At 38.3% G+C, this 13,946-nt stretch overlaps 1 protein-coding gene across 3 annotated transcripts in view; it reads right to left on the minus strand.

Annotated features, from left to right (window-relative positions):
• LOC128857895 (galactokinase-like) overlaps positions 1–13,946 on the minus strand; it is a 122,605-nt gene that overhangs the window by 58,286 nt on the left and 50,373 nt on the right. For all 3 annotated transcript variants that reach the window (XM_054093717.1, XM_054093715.1, XM_054093714.1), the window contains exon 6: positions 12,111–12,298. In XM_054093717.1, coding sequence (XP_053949692.1) covers positions 12,111–12,298 — 188 coding nt within the window. The remainder of the gene's footprint in view (positions 1–12,110; positions 12,299–13,946) is intronic.

The raw sequence follows: 13,946 nt of genomic DNA on the forward strand, positions 1-13,946 counted from the left end.
AGATTGACTTCCAATAGTGATTTGTAGTTATAACGATCCATATTACTTTGAATAAATACTAATCTTCCAACTCCAGATGCAGCAAAACCTCCCCAAACCATTACATTGCCGCCACCATGCTTCACTGTTGATACCAAATTCTTCGGACTCAGTGCAGTATTTTTTTTCTTCCACACTTTTGCTCTTCCATCACTACCGAATATATTAAACTTCGCCTCATTTGTAAACCAAACTTTTTGCCAAAAATTCATTCCCTTTTCCCTGTGTGCTTTATCGAGCTCCAGGCGAAGTTTACGGTTTTTCAGATATAAGAGGCTTTCTTCGTAGTGTTCTACTATGAACGCCGTTTTTCTTCAGAGCTCTTTGAATTGTTCTGGGATGAATACACTTTTTGGATGAGCTTGCTATATCCTCGGCCAATTTCGGAGCAGAAACTTTTGGATTTTTGTCCATTTCTTTTAGAATCAAGCTGACGTCTCTGCGAGATAATTTGCTCGGGCGGTCACTGCGCGGCTTATTTTCGGTGGAACCACTATTTTTAAAGTTTTTTGCAATGGTCTGGACTATCACGACTTAAGTTTAAGATTTTTGAAATTTCGACAAATGGTTTTTTTTCCTTCCTGTGCTGAATAACTACATTTTTAACGTCAGCTGGTATTTCTTTTTTAGGAGCCATTGTAGATGCTTAAGTATTCAAATTGCAACTAAAATCAATGTTAGCAAAGCAACAAACATAAGAAAAGGAAAGAAATAGACAAACGGTATTTTACCGTTATCACAACATAGGATATCAGAGTACAAGCAAGGAAACCGGTTCTGTATGTACATTTTTGTCATTTGTTTTTGCGGTTTTTTAGCATAACTGTGTTGTTTTATGTTAAAGAATGGACTTGTTTTAGTTATGTCGATTAGAAAAAGATTTCAAATGAAATTGCATAGATACATTTTTAAGCAAAGTGTTTTTACTTTGTAATCAATGAAAGGGAGGGGTATATGTAGGCTTCTATCTGCCACTGTATATATTTTGAAGTTTTATATTTTTGAATTTTACAAGTAAAAAAAATGCAGTCGCGATTCAAATGTGCATCTTGATGTTGTTCCACACAAATGGAGGAACCTACAGTTTTAAGCTGACTCCGAACGGCAGATGATTTTTTTTTTATCAAGAGCTTTTGCAAGGCCGAAATAGTCTGGAGGTTTGCCATTGTCTACCGTGTGGCCACCGCTATTAGAAAAAATTGTTTCCCGAATGATGTGTGTGTTAATCCGGAGTAACGGGGCAGTAATTCTGATTCAAATTGTAGTGTGACAGACGGTTGTTACGCGGATTCAGCTGATGTTTTTATTGGATAATTTTGTAAGTAAAAGATGGACAGAAGGCATCAATTACAGGTATTGGCTGCCCTGATACTAAAAAAAAGTGCGTGTAGCGTAGTACACATAACAGAAGTGACACTTTCAAGGGAGTCAAAGAAAGGGGAGAGATCCGAGACAGAATGAGAGAGTGAGAGAGAAAGAAAATATATCTAAACAAATTCACAAAATTTGCAGAGAATACAAATAGACAAAATTTACAAAAATGTATTGAATAATTTCTTTTTTGCTTTTTTATTTGTTGTTGGAATTCTCGATCAAAGCTAAAATTTACAATTGTTCTTCACTATGCAAAGATATTCTTGACAAACTGTATTTTCTTCAAGTTTGCACCAACAAACAAGCGCCAAAAAGTAGGCAGTGTTTTTTCTCACTAGAAATTAGCAACCACAAGGAAAAACTCAGGAAAAATAGCCTAAAGATAATATAAGGTATAGCTCTCTCTCTCCTTTTCCTCTACGTTATATGTTTTTTCTCTCTCGCGGAACGAAAATGCCCAAAACGTTGGATGGCTTTGAAATTGTATTCCCCATTCTCGCTCGTCCAAGTTTCTTTTCAAAAATAATGATTTATTCAAATGATTTTGCAGTTTCTCAAACGGCTCGGAAATATCAAGCAATTAATGTAATAATGCAAACTATCATTGCACTCAGTCTTTCTTCAAAGATCATAGAATACAAGGTTACGTCTTCCAAATTCGCTGCGTCATCAGGCTCCATGAATAAACAAACAACAGGAAGGGTAAGTACTTCTTTGCGAAGAGGAAAAGTAGGCGAATGCAATAGAAATTACCAAACCAACTGCGTCTTCCGAATAAAAACGCAAAAAAACTGCATTTGAAGGCTTTGTTATAATTTGAGCCTTCGCCATTTAACGAACGGCACCTTTTTTCATTAGTTTTTTCAATTTAAATCTCACAAATCACAAGGGTGTCTTTCACCATTGACTGAATTTTCCCAAGCATGTAATTTCTTCTCCTTTTGTTTCATTTGGTTCCTTTGTTTTGTATTGGAAGGGAGCCTGACGTCAAGCTTGTAAAAATCGCCAAAAAAGTAAATAAAGTAACTATTTTGTGAAGACGGCAGTATTCAGTATTCATTTCTTATTGGTTTTTTTGCTTCACATCAAGCACCAGATAGCAGCACCAGGTAGCAGATAACCACGTTGCTAAGTGTATGTATATCAAACACATAACTTAACGTCGACAAAAGGCTTGTACCGACGTCCGACCGGAATGACCTTTCCGGGCAGTGACTTGAAACACTCTTTCGAAAAGTTTTTAGATCGCGCAAAACAGTGTATCGAGGCCAGAGAGGACTATTTTGAATAAATAAACTCGAAGTTATCAGAATAAAGCTCCTGCCGTTTCTATTTTAGCTCAGCCTTGTTTATTTTGGACTTCACCTTGTAGTAAAAACTAATAACAGCACTAATATTATTAATTGTTAATAGTAACTGTTCTCCTGCATGTATTTAACTATCTCCGAAGGGACTGCCGAAAGGCGTACGAAGTGTAATGCAGAGGTGGCGATTATTCCCCAGCATCTATTTCGCTATCTTCATTGTAATGCAGCGGTGGCGATAACCTACTTCCTAGAACCTACAAATCTTAGACACGTGTACTGAAAGCTTTGCGAAGTACGCACTGCGATTGGTCTGGAGCTACTGGTATACAGCAACTGGCTGACGATTGGGCAGTACGGGAGCGGCTCCGGAGACTGGTCCATTTACATTAAAGTTCGCCTATAGAAATTACACATTTTTTTTGCCCATCACTTACGCTAATGCTACTTATTCCGCTACTTGTTGCGTACTTCTTCCGTAAGCGTGGTTGAATCAGTTGGTAGAAGAATAAATATCAGCAAGGCTCCCTGATTTTGTCATAATTTATTATTATTGATTTCAAGTTATTTCTGACAAAGTTCGTCATTTTCTTATCTCACAAAAAAGCACTTACATACATAAACTATTCTGCTCTTACAAAAAAATATACCTGTTATTCCCACTAGTAATAAATTCGAATGACCTCAAAGCAAATCAGCTCTTGAAAGTTAGCTAGCAAATGGGTATAAACCTGTTTAAATGGACTTGTAAACCAAAGGAAGCCACAAACTTGATTCAAATGTCAAAGGTTTGCCTAATGAAGTTTTGCTCACAACTGCAATCTGTGAAGGGGGAGGGTCCTGCAGTAATGCATGTAACATAGCTTTACGTATTTCATCAAAGGTTTGCTTTTGTAAGGTAATCAGCAATACATTTACTTATACATTAAGATGGGTCAGCCATGAAACAGATAAAAAACAAAATCCACTATAGAGAAAATGTATTATAAATTTATTTTTTTATTTTTCTTTTTCATCAAAAAATTTAAACCTTCGAAACTCTACTACTTTCTTGTCGAAGAAGTTTTAAATGAAAACTAATAAATAAATAATTGGCCGAGCCCCTCCTCCTATTTGTGGCGTGCGTCACACGGAGGGATTAGATTAAATTAAATGCGATTTGTGGGGGGTTGGACAAGTCCAAGCACTCAATCAGGAAGCCAACTGTACTACACCCGTATTGAAGTAATAGAGAGTCAGGGTAGGTATAGTACGGATGGTAAGCGGAGAAATTGGTTGGAAGTCACTCCTCCGCAAATCTTTTGGATTCATTGATGAGTCCTAAGAGATCCGGAGGATGAAGGGTATGAACTTTATCCATGTTCAGAACATCGCACCCCAACAGCCTAAGTCCGGTTTGAGAGAACGCCGGACAGCTACAGACAAATTGTTCTGCAGTGTTCTAATTTTTCCGACAAGGCAGGCATATTGGGTCTTTGATAAATCTTAACAGATCCAGAAGTTGAAGGGAATGAACTTTATCCATGCTCAGAACATCACACTTCAACAGCCTAAGTCTGATTTTAAATAACGCCGATCAGCTATAAAGAAAATGCTCTGCAGTGTTCTAATTTTTACGACAAGACAGGCATATTGGGTCGACAATGATTCTAAAGGTAGCCATATACTGACCAAAGGCGTTGCGCCCTATGATTACACTTGGCTACTCTGCAGGTATTCAACTAAGACCAACGGTTTCTATAGGTAGACCTCATGAAGTCGTCAATCCATAGTTGAATCGATGCAGAATTGACACCTAGAAAGAGTTCCAGGCCTAGTGGCATACTTGTAGAGCCTTCATTAGCTAATTTATCCGCTAACTCGTTCCCTGTAATACCATAATGTCCACGCACCTAAATAAGACTAACTTTGCTGTGTTTTGCAACACTGTTCAGTTTTGTCTAACATTCACCTCTTCACTTCGAAGAACAGCGTGGGTTAGCAAGTGATCTCAGTGCAGCTCGACTGCCGCTAAAAATTCGACACTTTTTCTCGATTAGTCAGTATGCTACATTTCAGATGGCATATACTTCTGTCAAGAATATCATAGCAATCAGTCCTGCATCGTAGGCTTAGGGTCTTCGTCTAAGTACCATTCATATTCACCACAATCGCTGATTTTGGATCCGTCGGTGTAGAAAGTGTGCTGGAATCTCGTTAGTAGGTTCTCTGGACTTAATTATTAACCTCTGTTGGGATCAAAACGTCATACTTCATACTACCAAAGCTAACGTAAGGCTGGAATCGAGAACAGTGTGCACGACTCCGACAACTGGCGGCAAATCTGAATGTAGCCTGTATTTTCTTCGTTTCCCTATTCTCCGTTTGACTTGAGTCTGTGCGCCGCCTTCATTGCTCCCCTCCAGATTTAGAGGTTGCAAGTTCAGGATGGCATTAAGGGATGATGATGTTGTACTCATAGCACCTGTGATACCCAAGCACACACTTCTCTGTCGCCTGTTTAGGGGTTTTTCTCTGGAATTACCCATTGTAGCCTTCTACCAGACTTCAGAGGCGTATGTGATAATGGGTCTAATCAGGGTGATGTACAACCAGTGGACTATCGCCGGTCTTAGACCCCATGTCTAGCCAAAGGTTCTCTTACACTGCCGGAAGACTTTTATTGTTCGAGAGACCTTCTACTCAACGTGCGTCTTCCAGGTCATATTACAATCAGGTATTACTCCTAAGTATTTGACCCCAGAAGATAGTTAAATGTATTATATAAATGTATTTATATATAAAATAGTACAAATGGAGGGACCTAAACTTTTACGCCGACTATGAACGCCAGATATTTTTATTTATGAGCAGCTTTTCCATGGCAGAAATACACTCGGAGTTGCCACTGCCTGCCGAGGGGCGATAGTTATTAGAAAATACTTTTCCTTCATTTTGCTAATTCATCCATGCAGATTCGAACCTACGTTCTCCGAATTATGAATGGTAGTCAAGCACCAACCCATTCAGCTACGGCAGCCGCCTCAAATTAAGTTCATAAAAAATGTGTTAGAGCCCTAACTTTTAAGGGTACTTCTAGTTTTATATTATTTTTAAAATTTTTGTTATGCAGTAACAATAAGGAAATTTAATAATAAGCCCGGGAGAAATTTCATCTAATATTTATTTATTTTTATATTTATTTTTTATATTTATATTTTTATATTTCCACTTCAACAGCTAAAAAAATATCTGAACAAAAGCTTTCACTAGCGAAATAACTCGTCGAAGATGAATTATATCCAAATAGAAAAGCTCTGGCCGTCGTAGTCGAATGGGCTTGTGCGTGACCGCCGTTCGGTAGTACCCGAGCTCGAAATACCAGATGATAGAAAATGTTCAAAAGCGGTTGCCCCTCGACAGGGAGTGGCAAGCCTCCGAGAGTATTTCTATCATGGAAGATCTCCTCACAAGAAAAACACCCGCCGCTCGAAGGCGGCAAAAACTGTAGACCCGTCCATCTGTTGGCATACATCACGAAGCCCACCGAAAATTGGAGAAGAAACTTGGCCAAGTAATAAACAAGGAGTAAAAGCGCCAATTATTTTTAATATTAAAAGATAGCAATTGTCGAGCGCTTTACCACAACAAACACACACTAAAAACAACAAAAAAAATGTTACTGTTTTCAGGGTGACCCAGCTAAGCCTTTGTTGTTTGGTTTCGAGATACTCTGCCCTTGAGCACTCAAATAAGGAGAGAGTTTGAACGTACTATTTGGTCGACCCGCTCTAATGTACTTGTCTAGTATCCCTGCACAAGGGTCAACTTTGTCACCTATTATTTGCGAGAAACTAAATCGAATGTCATAGGCAAATTTGATTTGCAAGTGTTGTGTTTCATTAGCAGTCAGTTGAGTAAGGCATGTCGAAGGGTAGTTTTTGCTCAAAGGAAGCTCTAATGCCTTTGAAAATATATAATTAAGGGGCTTAGGTGGGTAAAATACCTAAGTACATAGTACACGTATAAAGCAACTTATACTGAATTTTTATTTATTTCATTGTCTCGCTGAACAAAATTTTAAATATTTCGACACTTTGTGCTGAACCATTTTCTCTTTCAAAATTTATTTTTCAAATGAAAATTTTGTTCTATACTCCACAACGCATCAGCTGGCATATTCGTATGAACGCGTTCTTAATCCTCCTGTGGAATCTTTTTTTAAAACCTTCGGTTGGGCACCCACTTCGGTTGGCCTGTTTTCGTAATGTTCGAGGATACCTTTTAAAAGGTTATATCCATAAATCGATAAAAAAATATATTTTAGGAGGAAGCTGAAGTCGTTAGGTATAATATGTGACCTGGTCTATGAAAAGGTACCTTACGTGTCAAAAAATCATTTTTCACTTTTTTGTTGATTCGAATAGTATGTGAAAGGCTCTTTAAAATGGTGAAAACCAGGAAGTCATAATTTGTTTAAAAGTTTGTTAAAAGTAAAAAAAAAGAAAAGTATTGTAGAAATACGAAAAAGACTGATTTTTTTGTCATGATACAAATTAGAATAACGAAGACAATAATTTGTGAAAATTAAAAACTGAACCATTCCTGGACAGTCTGAGGTGTAATGAATACGATACTGAAGCCTGTTTTCAAAAAATTTGTTACAAAAAATGTATTCATAATTATAAATGGTGGTTTTTAAGGATTTGTCAAAATTTTTGTCACGAATTGTGGCATTGTTTCAACATCAAAAGTTAATTAAAATATTTAAAAACTGTTATTCGGCGGTTTGCGAGGTCGCTGCATATGAATATGAAGTGAGATTATTTAAAATCAAAATGGCGGATCCAATATGTCGGACATGTTTTTTTAAATTTAACGGATCCTCTTAAGATTCAATACACGGGGGTTTTTGGCGTTGCTGGTTTTGGAGGTCGCTGATTACGAATCTGTTGTAAGATTTAAAAAAATGAAAATAGCTAATCCAATATGACGGACAAATTTAAAAAAATGCATCGAATTCTTTCTAAACTCGTTACTTAGGGGTTTTTGGTGTCGCTAATTGCGAATCCAATATCAAATTTAAAAGATTCTAAATGATGGATCCAATATGTTTTTTTTTCCACAGTAGATAAATCTATCCCAACGAAAGCTTTTTCCATATCATCTTCTATTCGAACTAACATCATTGTCTTCATCGTTTTTAGGAAAATATTCACTGTAAACGGCACTAAACTCCTCGTCAACACTCATTTTTCACTATTTTGTGAACAAAAGACTAACAGAAATGATTACATAAACGTAGTAACAGAAAAGCTACGAAGTAGAATAAGGAGACGTAGCGCAGCTGTCAACTGTAAAATTGTCAATTTGACATCATATTCGTAGCCAGTGGCTTTAAAAACCTTTACAAACATGTGTCACTTATTTATAGTTATTGTTGCTATTTGGAAAACTTAAATTATTTTTTCTAGGTTTGGAGCGCCATCTTGGATATGCCATTTAAAATTTTTCAAATTTGACACCAGAATCGTATTCAGTACTTCGAAAAATTTTTGTCACCGGGTCTTAAAAGTTTTTTTTGGATGTCGGTACAAAAGCTAACTTATTTTTTAAAATGAATTCTGCGATTTCCATTAACTTTTTCTTATTTATTTATATATTTTATATATAAAAAAAATGTTTTTGACTACTTCTGTGATTTTATTGATACTGTGATCTATGCTGAAGAAAATAATCCAAACCGGATTGAAAAATATTAATATTTAGAGAAAGTTACAAAGGTTTTTAGAAGTTTAAACTTTAACTGCTGTTTTCTCGAAAACTTGTTTTCGCACGTAAGGTACCTTTTCGTAGACCAGGTCACATATATAAAAAATACGTTAAATTCACGTGCAATGTGGAAAAAGTCTGGCCAGACCCAGTTGCCCAACGGAAGGCTAATTTTAGTTTCACCTCCTTGTCTCTCCCTCTTGGCTTGCACGGCTCATAACAACTTCTAACTCGTATTGGTTGTCAAACTAACGGAAATTTAGACCGGAAATAAAATCCAAGTTTCGTTGTTGTTGTTATACTTAAATCGTTGCATTTCAAATATTATTCAAAAATAAAAATTCATATTCGTTTAAATGCACCTGAATGAGGCAGCCGAACGCATTAAGGTGAATAAAAAAGGAACAACGTTTTTTGCGTTAAATTGATAAATGATAAATTTCCCTAAAAAGCAAAATTATTTTCATAATAAAGTTGGTGAGCGAACAGCGACTACGAGAAAATTCATTTTCCCTGTTGGTAGGGAAAGCCGTGGCCGCCGCCTTGATGCTTAGACTTGAAATCATGGCGCAATGGAAAGACCGCGCGGCTGCATACTCTGAATAGTCACAAATAAGAAATGACCTACTTTGTTTCAAGACTCACCTTCGAGAGACTCTTCAAGACGAGTATACCGTCACGAAGAGAGGGGCAAACACCAAAGCCACAGAGAAGGGCTATACAGATGGTTCTAAGCTAGACGATAAGTTTGCCTATGGTGTATTTTCGAAGGATTTACGACTGGAACTATCCGTTCGATTACAAGACTACTGCAGCGTTTATCAGGCAGAAGTTCTAGCTATAAAATAATTGCTTACGTATGAGGTGTGCTCAAAAAGTATCGCGAATTTTGAATTTTCGCAGTTTACGCATATGCGAATTGCGATTTCTTTGCGGCGATATGTTGGTACTCATGTCTCTCACACATTCCGGCGAGTTCGGTAAATTTTTAATGTTCAGTTAATTGTTGACAGCTGCTTTGCTTGCACATGTTTCGGCGCGTCTTCGACTTTTACCTATTCAAAAAGATGAATCAAAGAATCTGTATCAAATTTTGTATGAAAAACGAAATTAAGTGCGCGGATGCATTCCGAATGTTGACTGTGTCATCATACGGAGAAGCTACTTTGGACCAAAGCAACGTTTATCGGTGGTACAAAATGTTTTCAGAAGGCCGAGAAGATGCGAGAGACGAAAAGCATGCCGGACACCCGAGCGCACGAAATTTATGAAGTGAAGAAAAGGGTATTGGTCAATCGTCGAATCACCGTTAAAGAAGTTACTGAGGACCTAGACATATCAATTGCTGAGGATCGTTCCATTCGATTTGTTTCAATGATCTGGGCATGAGACGGGTCGCCGCAAAATTCATACCAAAACTACTGAATTTCGACCAAAAGCAGCATCGCATGAATATTGCTAATGGGAGGTTGGACTCTGTCCGCGACGACCCAGATTTGCTTCAGAGGGTCATAACTATTGAAGAATCGTGAGTTTATGGTTATGACGCGGAAACCAAAGCTCAATAATCTCAATGGAAGCTGCCGCACGAATCAATACCGAAAAAAGCGCGCCAAGTTCGCTCAAATGTAAAAGTTTTGCTTACCGTTTTCTTTAATTGTAGGGGCGTTGGGCATCATGAGTTCTTGCCACAGGGTAAAACGGCCAATAAAGAATATTACCTGCAAGTTATGCGCAATTTGCGCGAAGCAATTCGCCAGAAACGCTCGGATTTGTGGAAGAACAGAAATTGGCTCTTGCATCACGATAACCCCTCTGCACACAGATCGTGGCTTGTGCGCGACTTTTTGGCCAAAAACAAAACACTAATGATGCCACAGCCACCGTGTTCGTCAGATCCGGCCCCTGTGACTTTTTCTTGTTCCCGAAACGGAAGAGGCCCATGAAAGGACGACGCTACGCTACGATTGACGAGATGAAGACGGCATCGAAGGATGAGCTGAACAAGATAAAAAAAATAATTTTTTGAAGTGCTTCGAAGATTGGAAAAAACGTTGTCACAAATGCATAATATCTCATGGGGATTACTTTGAAGGGGACACAATAGATATTAATGATAAATAAATAATTTTTGAAAAAAAAAAAACAAAATTCGCGACACACCTCGTATCTAATTTGGCATGCCGTAACAAAACCTACTATAAATATATTCTCGGATAACCAGACGGCTGCTAAACCAATGAATGCAGCTACACTAAGATCAAAGGTTGCACAGGAATGCCGGGCAGACATACGTCGATAAGCCAGCAAAAACTCAAGAGCTAAAGGATGAGATAGTTCGGCACATTAACGGCATAGAACCTCAATTATGCCTCAGCGTCATAGAACCTTTTGACCATCGGGTGAAGGAGTGCCGCTGAGGTCACGGCAGCCATTTGGACAATATTTTGTTCCACACGTAATTGAGCCATACCGATATTATCATAATAAAGAGAAATTACATAAATTTCTTAAAAAAAATGTATTTTATTCAAAACCAACACCTGCCCTTAAAACTTAACCACCCTTTGTAACCGGTCATTGGCTATTTGACAGACATTCCTTGAGTCTAGAAGTTTTCTCCCACGAATATTTTAGAAGTGGTAGAGATGAGGAATAGGAAGAGGAAGGAATAGTCGAGCAGATCCTTTGCAATTGTCCAGTCTTAGCTGAAATCAGACTAGGTTTTCTAGGTAAATACCTTTTCACTTCTCTTACAGAACTTACGGCATGGGGATGGCACCAATCCTGCGCTTCATAAGAGCCACAAAATAGTTCCATGAAGAAACATGAATGAGGTTCCCGTGTCGCACAGTGGTACCACAAAGGACCTAAGGTCTAACCTAGGGAATGACATGTTTGCTCGCCGCATACTATTTTTGGTTCAACGATGCATTCTTGTCTTCGTAATGCAAGTGGAAAATTGTTCCAATTAATCGCTCGAAGATGTGCGCGCTTTAATTCCATTTTTTTGCTGAGATTAATTATTAAATCCACTGTAAAAACAGTAAAAAGTCTCACTTATAAAAACGTTTTGATTGCATTTACAGTGGAATATGTCAAAAGTCAGATGGCGCTTGCCGCGCTAGAGGTGCCCAGGGCTAGAATAGTAACCCTCATATCAACCGATTGCTTAATTTAAAAAAATATATGTCTTACTTTTTTTTATATACAACCGTTTTGTGGGTTTCATTGAGTACAGTACCTACTTTTGAACCACCTTCGTACGCATACAATCACATAAAAGATATAACGCAAGTTGCACACTCTACTGAGTGAAACGCAAAGCTCCCGAAATAAAAAATAAAATTTTCAAAATTTGATTCACTAATTTTTTTCTGAAAAAAAAAAATAAGTTTTTTGTTCCTCCTGCATCCTAGAAAGCATCCACGCTTACCAAATATTTTTGCACTACTTTACCGCTCTTCCATTCTTCTATTAGCACCATTTGCCTGCGGCAGCTTTTCAACATCCAGTAACATAACAAAATTCTATAATAATCAGTTAAATTAAAAGCAGCGTAACAGAAGTCCCGCTGCCAATTCAACCAACATCAACACCAACAACAATAATCAGCTTTGTGATTTAAGCGACATTAATTACCTGACAAGTTATCCACTTTGGCATCTCTATAGCTCATCTTTTCCATTAGTTTGAGTGCCTCAGCGCATTGTCTACGTCTGGTTGGATATTCGCTTTGTGATAATTCGTGGCGTACACCTGAATTGCAAATTAAAACCACCAAATCCTTGGAGCCGCCAATAAATGGTATTTGGAATGAATCCAGTGAGCTGTATTTGGAATAAGAAAAAAAAAACAAAAAAGAATGCGAAAGGATTACTCAATGCCAACTCATAGATATGCGGGTAAGTATGTAGTCACTAATCTAGTTTTGTATACCGAGATTTACATATATCTACAAACATACTTTACATGCCTGCTAACACTCAAACAATCTGCGGAAAATGCCGCTAATATTTATACAGCAACGATCTGCATAAAAGCGAACGCTCTGCTTGAAGCTCAACACAATGAAAATAGTGAGGGAAACTACCGCAGCCTCATTCGCGGTCCCACACTCGCTAGTCAATTTGCAGCTGCGACTATGAGCACTTTGACTTGGCTCTTCACAATACTTTTTTGCTTTCATATACCTTCGTATATGAGATGCCAATTTTTTCCCTTGGCGCTCCAAAACAACGAAAGCCCCATCCTAGCCACCATCCATCCATCCATCCATCCATCCATTAAGCTGCCATTACTCATTTGCCATTCCACCCTTTCTGCTTTATACTCGTATTTCCCTATATTCAAATGGCATAATGTTCAAATTGAATAAAATGCATCGCCCAGAGATTGTGTCGATGATAAATTATGAATGTTGGCACCTGCCTGGGGCCATGCCAAATGCACACAGCCTGCTAAGAGTTGCTGTACGAGTAGCACTCGGCCAAATATACTCTTACGAGTTAATACCCACTGCAGGCATGCAATGTTAGACAAAAAGCGTGTAAGTGCATATTGGATATATTTTATACAGATAATGGGGATGCACAGATTCGTACTCTGGATGATAAGTATAAGACTCGTAAAGTAAAGGTACCGTACTCTGCATTTCCAGGTTCAGTTTTTCATGTCTCACAATAAATTTTGAAGGGATTTATTTGAGCGTTCTGTCCGGCATTACCAAACATGCGTTTAAAATGCCTGGAGCTCCATTGTTTGAGAGTCTAGACGACGTCTTAAAAGCGGATCACCCATCTCTGCTTAGATTCGCCGAAAGCGACATGATGTCTACTTTCAGTATTCATAGAGGTCGGTCTCCATCTGGTATCGCTAGGGACCAAAAGGTCTATGCGTGGCTTATTGCCAACCTAACCTACTTGTGCGTCTTTCTTTTTTTTAAGTGGAAAAAATTGTTTGAAAGAATGTTTTAAAACCAACAAAATTCTAGCCACGATCATACAAAGTAGACTCCAATGTATCGAACGCTCCTTAAAAGACGAATAATCTGGACTTAGTCCTTAAAACAATCACTTGAGTGGCGCTCCCTACTTTAAATGCAGTCCGTTAACTTTAAAAAGGTATTCGACACAATCAAACGAGCCTCAATATGGCTGGCATTGAATCGAAAGTGAGTTCGCGCTATGAAAATCCGCCTCATCAAAGCCCTTTAGGTGAACTCCGAATTGGCAGTGCCGCTCTTCAACATCGTCCTGGACGATGTTATGAGCCAATTGACCCTGCACAAGAGAGACATCGTGTGGAGTTTCACCAGATATCTTGGAGACTTGGACTGCGCCGATGACATCTGTCCCGTCTCTCACAAACCCATTGGCATACAAGTGAAGACTAACAGACTAGTCACGCTGGCAAGCACTGTCGGGCTGAAGAATCAACCACAATAAAGCAAGACATATAATGGCTGGCGGGTGTCCG

This window comes from Anastrepha ludens, chromosome 3 (assembly GCF_028408465.1).
Source record: "Anastrepha ludens isolate Willacy chromosome 3, idAnaLude1.1, whole genome shotgun sequence".
Lineage (NCBI taxonomy): Eukaryota > Metazoa > Arthropoda > Insecta > Diptera > Tephritidae > Anastrepha > Anastrepha ludens.